The sequence below is a fragment of the Amphiprion ocellaris genome, chromosome 13 (genome assembly GCF_022539595.1).
Source record: "Amphiprion ocellaris isolate individual 3 ecotype Okinawa chromosome 13, ASM2253959v1, whole genome shotgun sequence".
Lineage (NCBI taxonomy): Eukaryota > Metazoa > Chordata > Actinopteri > Pomacentridae > Amphiprion > Amphiprion ocellaris.
Genome location: NC_072778.1, coordinates 19,329,713 through 19,345,743, shown reverse-complemented (window position 1 = coordinate 19,345,743; position 16,031 = coordinate 19,329,713). Strand labels below are relative to the sequence as shown.

General features: G+C 40.7%; 3 protein-coding genes across 7 annotated transcripts in view; all 3 read left to right on the top strand.

Moving 5' to 3' along the window:
* The window catches only part of LOC111572933 (protocadherin alpha-C2-like), a 189,585-nt gene that overhangs the window by 21,087 nt on the left and 152,467 nt on the right, over positions 1-16,031 (top strand). The window contains exon 1 of one of the 5 annotated variants that reach the window (XM_055016481.1): positions 3,646-6,068. The exons of 2 other annotated variants lie outside the window; for them this stretch is intronic. In XM_055016481.1, the coding sequence (XP_054872456.1) occupies positions 3,714-6,068 (2,355 nt within the window). In that variant the 5' untranslated portion in view covers positions 3,646-3,713. Of the gene's footprint in view, positions 1-3,645; positions 6,069-7,196; positions 9,625-13,523; positions 15,993-16,031 lie in introns of those variants that run through there. 2 more of the 5 variants (XM_055016484.1, XM_035951252.2) reach the window with 2 other exon arrangements.
* Positions 34-3,076, top strand: LOC111587025 (protocadherin alpha-8-like). The gene has a single exon (XM_023296846.3). It carries the CDS (start codon positions 277-279, stop codon positions 2,647-2,649), a length of 2,373 nt encoding a protein of 790 aa, XP_023152614.2. The 5' UTR covers positions 34-276; the 3' UTR covers positions 2,650-3,076.
* On the top strand, positions 10,559-13,087 carry LOC111580573 (protocadherin alpha-8-like). The gene has a single exon (XM_023288387.3). It carries the CDS (start codon positions 10,724-10,726, stop codon positions 13,085-13,087), a length of 2,364 nt encoding a protein of 787 aa, XP_023144155.2. The 5' UTR covers positions 10,559-10,723.

Genomic DNA, 16,031 nt, shown 5'->3' with positions numbered 1-16,031 from the left:
CATTGGATTTTTGTAGGTACTTTACAGTCCTTTCAAAGTGGTGTTTACCCATAGCACGCACCTCTGGGTGTCACTATTAGATCAGAAAACCACAGACCACACTGTCCCTCCCCTTTCAAAGCTTTTGTTTCCGACTGAACAGGACACATGTGGTTGTCGATTCAAGGACGACAGTCGGCGGCCGCGTTTCGCGTTGCAAATATGCGATATTCAGCGGTTTGCACAAATTGTTTGTCGAAGTAACGGGCTACTGTGTGTGTGCGTTGCTGGATCAAGATGGGAAAAGCTACAAAAGCTCCAACGTGGAACTGCTACTGGTTTGCTTTTCAATTGGCGCTACAGCTGCTTTTCGGGAAACAGGCTTTTGCTCAGATACGGTACTCTGTTCCAGAGGAGGTGAAAGATGGAACTGTTGTTGGAAATGTTGCGAAAGATCTGGGGCTTGACATCACTTCTTTGACTGATCGACGTTTTCGAGTTGTTTCTGGGAGTAAGGAGGCCTTTTTTGAGGTAAACCAGGACAATGGGGCTCTGTACGTGCATAGAAAAATCGACAGAGAGGAGCTCTGTCAAGGAAGTGGTGCATGCCTGATGGAGCTGAAAATTCTTGTAGAAAATCCTTTGGAAATGCATCATATTGTTGTAGAAATTACTGATGTAAATGATCATTCCCCGAGTTTTCCTAAGAAAGAACAAAAATTTGAAATCGGGGAACAAACACTGTCAGGAAGGCGATTCCAGCTGCATACTGCTCGTGATCCAGATGCAGGAATTAACTCTATTCGTACCTACACATTAACGTCAAATGGATATTTTGAAATAGACATTCGTCAAAGCGACGACGACAAAATACCATTTTTAGTGCTGAAGAAGTCCTTAGACAGAGAGCAAAAAGGGAAACATTCACTCGTGGTTACAGCAGTTGATGGAGGTAAACCTCCCAGATCAGGAACGCTAAATGTTTCTGTTATTGTTCTTGATAGCAATGATAATCGCCCAATGTTTAGTCAGGAGAGTTACGAAATAACACTGCAAGAAAACGTTCCAGTTGGCACGACAATATTTCAAATGAATGCGACGGATCCAGACGAAGATACAAACGGAGAAATTGAATACAGCCTTGGAAATACGTTGAGGCAGAAGGTTTATGATATTTTTGAATTGGACAAAATAACTGGCGAAATCATAGTAAAAGGAATGGTGGACTTTGAAGAAAACGATGTTTATAAACTCGACGTTGAGGCATCAGATAAAGGTGCACCCCCACTGACGGGTGAGTGTAGAGTGATTTTAAAGATCAGAGACGTCAATGATAATCCGCCAGAAATAGAAATTACATCATTGTCAAATACAGTGCCTGAAGACTCAAAACCTGGAACAGTCATTTCACTACTTAGTGTAACAGACAAAGATTATGGAGTCAATGGGAAAATAATTTTAAGTATAACTTCAGACGGCCCTTTTGAGTTAAAGCCATCATATAAAGAAAACATATATTCAGTTGTCACAAAGGAACATTTGGATCGAGAGCAGGTGTCTCATTATGAAATAATAATAATTGCCACAGACTGTGGTGAGCCTTCTTTATCTACCTTTAAAACATTGAGCATTCAGATATCAGATGTAAATGACAATAGTCCACAGTTCTCACAAAATCCATTACACTTTTACCTGTCAGAGAATAATGTTGCTGGAAAGTCAGTTTTCTCTGTAAGTGCAACGGACAAAGATGTGAATGACAATGCAGCTATTTTATATCATATTGTGAGAAAAGGAAGTCCGAATGATGTATTGTCTTTCCTCAATGTGAACTCTGATAATGGACATATCACAGCACTGAAAAGTTTTGATTTTGAAACACTGAAAACTTTTCAGTTCCAAGTTGTTGCCACAGATTCTGGAGCTCCGTCTCTCAGCAGCAATGTCACAGTCAACGTCTTTATTCTGGATCAGAACGACAACGCTCCAGTCATCCTGTATCCACTCAGCTCCAACGGATCTGCTGAAGGTGTGGAGGAGATTCCCCGAAATGTCAACGCAGGACACTTGGTCACCAAAGTCAGAGCCTATGACGCTGATATAGGATATAACGGCTGGTTGCTCTTCTCACTGCAGGAAGTCACTGACCACAGTCTCTTTGGTTTGGACCGATATACAGGACAGATCAGAACACTTCGCTCATTCACAGAGACAGACGAAGCTGAACACAAACTGGTCATACTGGTCAAAGACAATGGAAACATTTCACTCTCAGCAACAGCTACTGTCATTGTCAAACTTGTGGAGCCCAAAGAGGCTTTTGCAGCATCTGATGTCAAAAGTGCAGCAAAAGTAGATGAAGATGATAATGTGACATTTTATCTGATGATAACTTTGGGATCAGTTTCTGTACTTTTCCTCATCAGCATCATCGTGCTGATTGCAATGCAGTGCTCCAAATCCACAGACTATACTTCCAAATATCTGCAAGAGACTAATTATGATGGGACACTGTGTCACAGCATCCAGTACAGATCTGGAGACAAACGCTACATGTTAGTTGGACCCAGAATGAGTATAGGATCTACTATAGTTCCTGGCAGCCATGCAAATACTCTAGTGCTCCCTGACAGGAGGAGGGCATCTGAAGAGGTAAGGCAGTTTTTGTGAAAAACATGACTTGATTTCATTAGCAGTGCAATTTATTATTTGTTCATGCATTAGTTTAGTCCCTGCATATCGTCTGTGTGTTTCGGTTTGCTTGGTATCACACTATAGAAGGACACTTGACTATGACCCTGCAGTTTCAGGTACAATTTTGATCATACTTTACATCCTGTTCAGCTCAGTTGTGACTATAACACATACAAATGCTCTAGTGATACCTGACTTTGAGGAGACCACTTGCAGAAGTAAAGATTTAACAATGCAGTGCTTCAAAACATGATTGCAACATGTCTAATTCATTTAGTGTACATACTTGGACTGACATTATGTCCAGAACCTCTTCATATAATGTCCATCAACAACTGAATTTCACAAATTTCAGATCATGTGGTGTGACAGCATCTGCTTGGACCTGTGTCACAGTTTTGTTTTTGCTATAGTCATTTATATACTCAGAGGACCAGCATAGTCATATCTCAGTTTGATATGAAAGATAAGCTGTACAACTTTTTATGGCAATGTGTGAGCAACACTGTCAATACTGATCTGTCCATTAAATTCCCAGCCCACTCCCACCGACAATAGTTGTTACTTTTATGACTGCATTTGTGGGAGAATCTTCAATACCATCCTGATAACTGAGTATATGTGAAAAACTCTGTCCATGGTTCTGAATGACAATGGCTTTACTGTTTGCAGGCTAAATATATGTTAGATAAATGTTGTGAGTAGTAATATTTTCCTTTCTCGTAGTTTAAATTAAACAGTGGGAGATTGAATTGTTAGAATGAATAAAAACCGGGTTGTTGGTACAATTTCTAGCAAAGTGACGCAGCATACGTTTACACAATTTGAAATAGTATACAGTGCTGTCCTCTTGGTGTCACTGTAACATAACGAGTCCAGAAAAAACCTCGACCCTCCCCTTACAAAGCTTTTGTTTGGGGTTTCTCAGCAGATGATGCATATAACGTAATAACGGGAGTCGTGTGAGACCGTGTGGGGATCGAATCCAGAAATTTAAGTGGTTATAACAGAATCGGGTGTCTATCTCTGGTTGGAAAACCATGGAGAGCGAAAGACAATTTCGATCAAGAAATTACTGTCGGTTCGCTTTTTCTTTGATTTTGCTGATGATTTTCGGGAAACAGGCTCTGGCTGAATTGAGGTACTCTGTTCCAGAGGAGGTAAAAGACGGAACCGTCGTTGGAAATGTTGCAAAGGATCTTGGTCTGGACAAAAGCTCTTTGATTGATCGACGGTTCCGTGTCGTGTCGGGATCTAAGGACGCGTTTTTCGATGTAAATCCGGACAATGGAGTCTTACAGGTCCGTAAAAAAATCGACAGAGAGGAGCTGTGCCACGGCAGTGGTTCATGCGTGATGGAGCTAAAAATTCTGGTAGAAAACCCGCTGGAAATGCACCATATTGTTGTAGAAATTACTGATGTCAATGATCATTCCCCTAGTTTTCCTACAAAAGAACAACAATTTCAAATAGCTGAACACACATCTCCGGGAACAAGATTCCAACTGCATGCGGCCCGTGATCCTGATGCTGGAATAAACTCTATCCGTACATATACAATAACGTCGAACGATCACTTTGATATAGATTTAAGTCAAAGCGATGAGGACAAAATACCATTTATGGTGCTGAAGAAGTCCTTAGACAGAGAACAAAAGAATAAACATCTGCTATTTGTAACAGCAGTTGACGGAGGTAAACCTCCAAGATCAGGGACACTGAACGTTTCTATTATTGTCCTTGATGTTAATGACAATCGCCCGACGTTTAGCCAAGATACTTATCAAACAGAAATACTTGAAAACGTCTCGATTGGTACGAGTGTTATAAAAGTAAATGCAATAGACCCAGACGAAGGGACTAATGGAGAAATAGAGTACAGTCTCAGCAAAACATTATCACACAAAGTGTATGACATCTTTGAATTGGATAGTTTAAGTGGAGAAATTAAATTGAAAGGACACCTGGATTTTGAGGAATCGGAAATTTACAAACTGGATGTTGAAGCATCTGACAAAGGAATGCCTCCATTAATAGGAAGGTGTAGAGTCATTGTGAAGATAAGAGATGTTAATGATAATGCCCCAGAAATAGAAGTCACATCATTGTCAAATACAGTTTCTGAAGATTCAAAGCCTGGAACAGTTATTTCACTGATCAGTGTGACAGATAAAGACTCTGGTGTCAATGGGAAAATAATATCACGCATAACTAATGATGTGCCATTTGATTTAAAACCTTCCTACAAGGAGAACATATATTCACTTGTCACAAAGGGACATTTAGATCGCGAGGAAGTGTCACATTACGAAATAACAATAATGGCCACAGACTGCGGTGATTTTCCTTTATCTACAATTAAAATGCTAAGTATTGAGATAACAGATGTAAATGACAACAGTCCAGAATTCTCACAAAATCCAATACAGTTTTATCTTTCAGAGAATAATATTGCTGGAAAGTCAATATTTTCTGTAAGTGCAACAGATAAAGATGCGAATGAAAATGCAGCTATTTCATATCATCTCGTGAGAGAAGGGAGCCAAAACGACATATTGTCCTTCCTAAATGTAAATTCAGAAAATGGACATATCACAGCACTGAAAAGCTTTGACTTTGAAACACTGAAAACGTTTCAATTCCAAGTTGTTGCCACAGATTCTGGAGCTCCGTCTCTCAGCAGCAATGTCACAGTCAACGTCTTCATTCTGGATCAGAACGACAACGCTCCAGTCATCCTGTATCCACTCAGCTCCAATGGATCTGCTGAAGGTGTGGAGGAGATTCCCCGAAATGTCAACGCAGGACACTTGGTCACCAAAGTCAGAGCCTATGACGCTGATATAGGATATAACGGCTGGTTGCTCTTCTCACTGCAGGAAGTCACTGACCACAGTCTCTTTGGTTTGGACCGATATACAGGACAGATCAGAACACTTCGCTCATTCACAGAGACAGACGAGGCTGAACACAAACTGGTCATACTGGTCAAAGACAATGGAAACGTTTCACTCTCAGCAACAGCTACTGTCATTGTCAAACTTGTGGAGCCCAAAGAGGCTTTTGCAGCCTCTGATGTCAAAAGTGCAGCAAAGGTCGATGAAGATGATAATGTGACATTTTATCTGATGATAACTTTGGGATCAGTGTCTGTACTTTTTCTCATCAGTATCATCGTGCTGATTGCAATGCAGTGCTCCAAATCCACAGACTATACTTCCAAATATCTGCAAGAGACTAATTATGATGGGACACTGTGTCACAGCATCCAGTACAGATCTGGAGATAAACGCTACATGTTAGTTGGACCCAGAATGAGTATAGGATCTACTATAGTTCCTGGAAGTCATGCAAATACACTAGTGCTCCCTGACAGGAGGAGGGCATCTGAAGAGGTAAGGCATTTTAATTAAAACCGTGTCTAGTTTTCTGTGACCGTGTTATTTATTTTTTGTGGATTATTTTGTCCAGTCTCCCATTCCCTACATAAACTGCCTGGGCATTGTTAGTTTGGCATCAGAATGTAGGATAACACTTCACAGGTAATGTGCAATTTTGGTCATATTGTGTGCTGATATGAATAATCGTAATATACAAACAAATACTCTAGTAGTCCCTTACATGAAGAGATTGTTTGCAGAGATGAAGCTCAACAAATGCAGTGCTTCAAAACATGTGTACAGCTTGTCATATTCACCTTTGACAGCCTACATACTCGGGGTAATATATGTCCTAAACGTCTTCACATATTGTCCACTCGAGAGAATCTGAAGAACGTCAAATCATGTGGTGTGATGTCCCTCTCTTAAGTCTGTGTTGCAGTACTTTGGTTTCATTTACGCATGTGGTTGTTTGGCTTTAAACTGTAGTTCTGTATATGTTCACAAGACCACTATAGTCAAATCTTAAACTGACACAACAAACAGCTTGGAGCAGCTCTTTATGGCAGTATTGAAACTCATCTGTCAATAAAATATCCAGCAAACCCTTACAGACCATTGCTATTTGTGTTATGGCTGAATTTATTGGTGCATGTTGCATCAAGCCTGATAACTGAGAACATAATGCTGTTATGAGTGAGATCTGTTGTGTGAAAAACTGTCCACGGTACTGAACTACTCTGGCTTGAGTGCTCACATGCAAAATACAGTAAACAGGCAATATACTCTTATATAAAAGCGGTCAATAGGAATATCTTTTGCTCTGAACTTAATTACACAGTAGGACACTGAACTGTTAAGAGTATGTACAGATGGATACCGTAAACAATGAAATATCTTTTTTTTTTATGGCGATTTAACTTTTCCCCGCAATTGACTTAAATTTTTATATGTCTCTCTCGGCATATTTGCTGCTTATAAGTAATGCAGCACGCTTTTATGCAAGTTCAAGTATTATACAGTGCTGTCCTCTTGGTGTCACTGTAACATAACGAGTCCAGAAAAAACCTCGGCCCTCCCCTAACAAAGCTTTTGTTTGGCGTTTCTCAGCAGATGATGCATTAAACGTAATAACGAGAGTCGTGTGATTCCGTGTGGTGATCGAATCCAGAAATTTAAGTGGTTACAACAACAGAGTCGGGTGTCTATTTGTGGCTAGAAAACCATGGAGAGCGAAAGACTATTTCGATCCAAAAAATACTGTTGGTTCGCCTTTTCTTTGATTCTGCTGCTGATTTTCGGAAACCAGGCTCTGGCTGAAATGAGGTACTCTGTTCCAGAGGAGGTAAAAGACGGAACTGTCGTTGGAAATGTTGCAAAGGATCTTGGTCTGGACAAAAGCTCTTTGATTGATCGACGGTTCCGTGTTGTGTCAGGATCGAAGGACGCGTTTTTCGAGGTAAATCCGGACAATGGAGCCTTACAGGTTCGTAAAAAAATCGACAGAGAGGAGCTGTGCCATGGCAGTGGTTCATGCCTGATGGAGCTAAAAATTCTGGTAGAAAACCCGCTGGAAATGCACCATATTGTTGTAGAAATTACTGATGTCAATGATCATTCCCCCAGTTTTTCTGAAACGGAACAGGCGTTCCAAATAGCTGAACATACATCTCCTGGAGCACGATTCGAACTGCACGCGGCCCGTGATCCTGATGCTGGAATAAACTCTATCCGCACATATACAATAACGTCAAATGATCATTTTGATATAGAAATTAGTCAAAGTGATGAGGAAAAAATACCATTTTTGATGCTGAAAAAGTCTTTAGACAGAGAACAAAAGAATAAACATCTGCTATTTGTTACAGCAGTTGATGGAGGTAAACCTTCAAGATCAGGGACACTGAACGTTTCTATTATTGTTCTTGACAGTAATGATAATCGTCCAACTTTCAGTCAAGAGATTTACCAAATTGAAATACAAGAAAAAGTACCGATTGGCACGACTGTTACAAGAATGCACGCAATCGATCCAGATGAAGACAGTAATGGAGAAATAGAGTATAGCCTGAGCAAAACATTGGCACGTAAAGTTTATGAGATATTTGAGCTGGATAGTTTAACTGGACAAATTACATTGAAAACAGCATTGGATTTTGAGGATTCAGAGATATACAGACTAGATGTTCAAGCATCTGATAAAGGGCAACCTCCTTTAACAGGAAGGTGCAGAGTAATCATAAAGGTAAAAGATGTTAATGATAATCCACCAGAAATAGAAATCACATCATTGTCAAATACAGTGTCAGAAGATTCAAAGCCTGGAACAGTTATTTCACTTATCAGTGTGACAGATAAAGACTCTGGTGTTAATGGGAAAATTATATCACGCATAACCAATGAAGTACCATTTGAATTAAAACCTTCCTATAAAGAAAATATATATTCTGTGGTCACAAAGGACTTTTTGGACAGAGAGAAGGTTCCACAATATGAAATAACAATAAAAGCCACAGATTGTGGCGACCCTTCTCTATCTACTGTTAAAAGTCTTACCATTCAGTTATCAGATGTAAATGACAACAGTCCACAGTTTTCCCAAAGCCCGTTATACTTTTATCTGGTAGAAAATAATATTGCTGGGGAGTCAATATTCTCTGTCAGTGCAAAAGACAATGATGTGAATGAAAATGCAGCTATTTCATATCATATCGTTAGAGAACATGGAGTATCATCCTTCCTCAATGTGAACTCTGATAGTGGACAAATCACAGCTCTGAAAAGTTTTGACTTTGAGACACTGAAAACTTTCGAATTCCAAGTTGTTGCCACAGATTCTGGAGCTCCGTCACTCAGCAGCAATGTCACAGTCAACGTCTTCATTCTGGATCAGAACGACAACGCTCCAGTCATCCTGTATCCACTCAGCTCCAACGGATCTGCTGAAGGTGTGGAGGAGATTCCCCGCAATGTCAACGCAGGACACTTGGTCACCAAAGTCAGAGCCTATGACGCTGATATAGGATATAACGGCTGGTTGCTCTTCTCACTGCAGGAACTCACTGACCACAGTCTCTTTGGTTTGGACCGATATACAGGACAGATCAGAACACTTCGCTCATTCACAGAGACAGACGAGGCGGAACACAAACTGGTCATACTGGTCAAAGACAATGGAAACGTTTCACTCTCAGCAACAGCTACTGTCATCGTCAAACTTGTGGAGCCCAAAGAGGCTTTTGCAGCATCTGATGTCAAAAGTGCAGCAAAAGTTGATGATGATGATAATGTGACTTTTTACCTGATGATAACTTTGGGATCAGTTTCTGTACTTTTCCTCATCAGTATCATCGTGCTGATTGCAATGCAGTGCTCCAAATCCACAGACTATACTTCCAAATATCTGCAAGAGACTAATTATGATGGGACACTGTGTCACAGCATCCAGTACAGATCTGGAGACAAACGCTACATGTTAGTTGGACCCAGAATGAGTATAGGATCTACTATAGTTCCTGGAAGTCATGCAAACACTCTAGTGCTCCCTGACAGGAGGAGGGCATCTGATGAGGTAAGGCATTATTAATGTATGCATATGGGGCTATCTATTGAGATGGGAATTGGATTTTTTGGTGTCTGCAGAGTTGTACTGGTCATTCAGCATGTTTAAATTATGTTAAGATTTGCTTGACAGAGATGCTGTTGTTTGTCGTGTGTAGCAAACAACAGATGTGAGCTTGTTTATTTTATTGCTGGATCCTTGATAGAAATGTTCATATACAGTAAAGCAATATTTTTTTCAAAAAAAAAACTGCTTCTCAAAGGAAATAATAAGAAAGTGTAATTCGTTACTTCATTTAAGAGGAAATCTGTGTAAAAAAAACAACAACAACAAAAACAACAACAACGACAACAAAAAAAAACCTGCTGACACTGCGAGTATATTTGTCGCTATCCTTGGTGCTGAAAGGCTGGAGTCTATCCCAACTGACTTAGGGTGAAAGAAGGGGACACCCTGACCCTGGACAGGTCGCCAGTCTATCACAAGGCTACACATAGAGACAATCAAGCACACTCACAATCCCCTATGGACAATTTAGAATCACCAATTAACCTCAAGTTGTTTTCAGACTGTGGGAGAAAAGCGGAGTACCCGGAACACATCATTGAGTTCATGTATTATTCAGATGTTGTAAACATTCAGATTCTTACTAAGCATGGCATTACACTTGTTCACGAAATTTTATTTTTTCTGTGAGTATCAGAGGAAACAAGTTATAAGTACACCGCTGTAGGGATGAGTTGAAGCTTGTCAGTAGCATATTATGTTGATTTTTCACAACCTGTGTCATCTCCTCCTCTTTCTGTTGTCATATCTGCTGGTGGATTTTCTCACAAAAATATGAGAATTTCAACAATTGTAAATGGTCCAGAATGTTGTCCTCTTGGTGTCACTGTTACATCAATAAGGCTGCAAAGGACCCGGTCCCTCCCGTAAGACAGCTTTTGTTTGGTACCTCGCAGCAGAGCATACGTCTGATTTACGGCTGTGAGTCGGATGAGACTGTAACGAGTGTTTTTGAGACATGCGTTCCTAAACAGGTTGGATATACACATTGAATTTGCTGTGAAAACAGGTTCTTGTGTGTATATTGATATTTTGGATAACAATGGGGAAGGAGAAACGACGTCCCTCGAGGGACTATTATTCCGTTTTTTATTTGGCTGTACTGTTGATTTTCGGGAAACGGGCTCTGGCCGAATTGAGGTACTCGATCCCAGAAGAGATGAAAGAAGGGACAGTTGTTGGGAATGTGGCAAAGGATCTTGGTTTGGACAAAAGCTCTTTGATTGATCGACGGTTTCGTGTTGTGTCGGGATCTAAGGACGCATTTTTCGAGGTAAACCCGGACAATGGAGTCTTACAGGTTCGCAAAAAAATCGACAGAGAGGAGCTGTGTCAGGGAAGTGGTGCATGCACGATGGAGCTAAAAATCCTGGTAGAAAACCCGTTGGAAATACACTATGTAGTTGTAGAAATTACCGATGTAAACGATCATCCTCCCAGTTTTTCTGAAAAGGAACAACAATTTCTAATAGCTGAACACACATCTCCGGGAACACGATTCGAACTACACGCGGCCCGTGATTTGGATGCTGGATTAAACTCCATCCGCACATATACTATTACATCAAATGATCACTTTGAAATCGAGATTAGTCAAAGCGAGGAGGATAAAATACCGTTGTTAGTACTGAAGAAGTCTTTAGACAGAGAGCAAAAGAATAAACACTTGCTATTTGTGACAGCCGTTGACGGGGGTAAACCTCCAAGATCAGGGACACTGAACGTTTCTATTATTGTCCTTGATGTTAATGATAATCGTCCGACGTTTAGCAAAGACACTTATCAAATAGAAATATCTGAAAATGTTTCGGTGGGTACAATTTTAACAAAAGTGAATGCTTTAGACCCAGATGACGGGACTAATGGAGAAATAGAGTATAGCCTGAGCAAAACATTGGCACGTAAAGTTTATGAGATATTTGAGCTGGATAGTTTAACTGGACAAATTACATTGAAAACAGCATTGGATTTTGAGGATTCAGAGATATACAGACTAGATGTTCAAGCATCTGATAAAGGGCAACCTCCTTTAACAGGAAGGTGCAGAGTAATCATAAAGGTAAAAGATGTTAATGATAATCCACCAGAAATAGAAGTCACATCGTTGTCAAATACAGTGTCTGAAGATTCAAAACCGGGAACAGTTATTTCACTTATTAGTGTGACAGATAAAGACTCTGGTGTTAATGGGAAAATTATATCACGCATAATCAATGATGTACCTTTTGAATTAAAACCGTCCTATAAGGAGAATATCTATTCTGTGGTCACAAAGGACTTTTTGGACAGAGAGGAGGTGCCACAATACGAAATAACTATAAAAGCCACAGACTGTGGTGAGCCTCCTCTAGCTACTGTTAAAACTTTTACCATTCAAATCTCAGATGTAAATGACAATTGTCCACAATTTTCCCATAATCCATTGCAGTTTTACCTGGTAGAAAACAATTTAGCTGGAGCATCAATATTCTCTGTCAGTGCAAAAGACAATGATGCAAATGAAAATGCAGCTATTTCATATCATATCGTTAGAGAACATGAAGCAACCTCCTTTCTAAATGTGAACTCAGACAACGGACACATCACGGCGCTGAAAAGTTTTGACTTTGAGACAATGAAAACTTTCCACTTCCAAGTTGTTGCCACAGATTCTGGAGCTCCGTCACTCAGCAGCAATGTCACAGTCAACGTCTTCATTCTGGATCAGAACGACAACACTCCAGTCATCCTGTATCCACTCAGCTCCAACGGATCTGCTGAAGGTGTGGAGGAGATTCCACGCAATGTCAACGCAGGACACTTGGTCACCAAAGTCAGAGCCTATGATGCTGATATAGGATATAATGGCTGGTTGCTCTTCTCACTGCAGGAAGTCACTGACCACAGTCTCTTTGGTTTGGACCGATATACAGGACAGATCAGGACACTTCGCTCATTCACAGAGACAGACGAGGCGGAACACAAACTGGTCATACTGGTCAAAGACAATGGAAACGTTTCACTCTCAGCAACAGCTACTGTCATCGTCAAACTTGTGGAGCCCAAAGAGGCTTTTGCAGCATCTGATGTCAAAAGTGCAGCAAAAGTTGATGATGATGATAATGTGACTTTTTACCTGATGATAACTTTGGGATCAGTTTCTGTACTTTTTCTCATCAGCATCATCGTGCTGATTGCAATGCAGTGCTCCAAATCCACAGACTATACTTCCAAATATCTGCAAGAGACTAATTATGATGGGACACTGTGTCACAGCATCCAGTACAGATCTGGAGACAAACGCTACATGTTAGTTGGACCCAGAATGAGTATAGGATCTACTATAGTTCCTGGAAGTCATGCAAATACTCTAGTGCTCCCTGACAGGAGGAGGGCATCTGAAGAGGTAAGCTGGTTTAGATTTTGATACTTAACATGTGTCTTTCTTACTTTCCAAAGTTCCTTTGGGTACTGACACGCACAGTCACCATTTGCAGATATGTTTTTTGGGGGGATCGAGTCTAAGGATTAGTCTAAGCTGTGACGCTATCCGTTGTGCTGAAACCGCATTTCACCCTGTGTGTCATGTTTATCGACACACGTTAATCTATGTGCACTAGCTATGCCTTTGAACAAATTTGCCAATACTATTTTAAACAAGCAAATGCTTTCATTGTGTTTTACATATGGAGAAACAAACTATCTGAAAAATGATCAGTTGGTGTCACTATGTGAGCAGAAAAGCGTTGTCGGTGAACCCCTTTGTCAAAGATATGGTCCTCCCCTCTGTGGGATGGGTTTTCACATTTCAGGCCTGGATACATTCCGTACATTCACAGCGAACAACCAGCCTATGGGATTCTAATACAACGTCGAAAACGGCATACATTATTCGAAATATGCCTACTTTTTATTTGGTAAATAAGTCGCCATTGTGAATCACCTGGATGCATTTTTTGCTCACAGTTATGGAGCAGAAACGACTTGGAGTATCGAAAGAGCAACGGCGGTGGGTCGCTTTCATTGTCTCACTAACTGTACTGTGGAGCAGCGCTTCGGCGCAGATCAGATATTCGATCGCTGAGGAAGTTAAAGAAGGAACTGCTGTTGGAAATATAGCTAAGGATTTGGGATTAGAAAAGAACACACTGAAAGAGAGAGGATGTCGCATTGTTGAGGGTTCAACAGAGTCGTTTTTTCATGTGAACCAGGACGACGGAATATTGTATGTTGACCGTGTAATTGACAGGGAGAAGGTTTGTGAGCGGAGCGCTGTGTGTTTGATCAACCTAAAAATTGTGCTTGAAAACCCTCTTGAAATTCATTATGTGACTGTGGAGGTGCTGGATGTAAACGACCATTCTCCCAGCTTCTTAACGAAAGAGTCACGTCTCGAAATTTCAGAATCAGTTTTACCAGGTTTGCGCCTCCAGCTGCAAGCAGCGCACGATGCTGATGTTGGTCAGTTTTCTGTCCAAGAGTACAAACTCAGTCCTAATGATCACTTTCGTTTGGAAGTTAAAGAGCGTGGAAAAGATGGGAAAATGCCAATATTAGTTTTACTGAAGACGCTAGATAGGGAAACGAAAAAAAATCATAAGTTGCTTCTTTCGGCTATAGATGGAGGGAAACCGAGTAAATCTGGAACAGCCGAAATTACTGTTGATGTCTTAGATGTCAATGATAATATGCCTGTTTTCAAAGAAGAGACGTACTCGGTACTTTTGAACGAAAACGCTCCCATTGGCACAACAATTATAAAAGTAAACGCTTCTGATTTAGACGAAGGATCCAATGGTGATGTTTTCTATTCTTTTGGCAGCAATGTGAACAACAGAATACGTGAACTTTTCAGTGTAGATCCAAACACAGGTGAAATTATTGTTCAAGATCTGATCGACTTTGAAGTAGAGGAAAGTTATGAAATTGACATACAGGCGTCTGATAAAGGATCGGCTCCTTTAAGAACAGACAAAAGTGTGTTGGTGAATATTGTTGATTTGAATGATAACATCCCTCAGATAGAAGTTACATCGTTTTCAAGGGCAGTCCCTGAGGATGCAAGACTGGGAACCACTGTAGCCTTAATCAGTGTTCTCGATAAAGACTCTGGTCTTAACGGGAAAGTTATTTGTTCATTTAATGAAGACGTTCCCTTCACATTATCACCTTCAACACAAGACAACATGTATGCTATAGTCACAAAATCGACTTTGGATAGAGAAAAGCAGGCCATATTTAATGTGCGAATTGTTGCAAAAGATGCAGGTGTGCCGTCACTGTCTTCTGAAAAAAGCATTACTATTGTTGTGTCAGATGTGAACGATAACAGTCCAGAGTTTTCAGCGAGTCCTTACACATTTTATATACCTGAGAACAATTCTCCAGGAGCTTCACTGTTTGCTGTTAAGGCGTCTGATCGCGACGAGGGTGATAATTCTCGTATATTATATAATATATTAAGAGATGGAAAAGACAATACTAAAGTCCATTCATTCAATCTTAATATCAATTCTGAAAACGGAGAGATTTTGGCGCTGAAAAGTTTTGACTTCGAAACACTGAAAACTTTCCAGTTCCAAGTTGTTGCCACAGATTCTGGAGCTCCGTCACTCAGCAGCAACGTCACAGTCAACGTCTTCATTCTGGATCAGAACGACAACGCTCCAGTCATCCTGTATCCACTCAGCTCCAACGGATCTGCTGAAGGTGTGGAGGAGATTCCTCGCAATGTCAACGCAGGACACTTGGTCACCAAAGTCAGAGCCTATGACGCTGATATCGGATATAACGGATGGTTGCTCTTCTCACTGCAGGAACTCACTGACCACAGTCTCTTTGGTTTGGACCGATATACAGGACAGATCAGAACACTTCGCTCATTCACAGAGACAGACGAGTCTGAGCACAAACTGGTCATACTGGTCAAAGACAATGGAAACGTTTCACTCTCAGCAACAGCTACTGTCATTGTCAAAATTGTGGAGCCCAAAGAGGCTTTTGCAGCATCTGATGCCAAAGGTGCAGCAAAAGTAGATGAAGATGACAATGTGACATTATATCTGATGATAACTTTGGGATCAGTTTCTGTACTTTTTCTCATCAGCATCATCGTGCTGATTGCAATGCAGTGCTCCAAATCCACAGACTATACTTCCAAATATCTGCAAGAGACTAATTATGATGGGACACTGTGTCACAGCATCCAGTACAGATCTGGAGACAAACGTTACATGTTAGTTGGACCCAGAATGAGTATAGGATCTACTATAGTTCCTGGTAGCCATGCAAATACTCTAGTGCTCCCTGACAGGAGGAGGGCATCTGAAGAGGTAAGTAAATATCCATATTTTTTCATTTATTCTACCTGA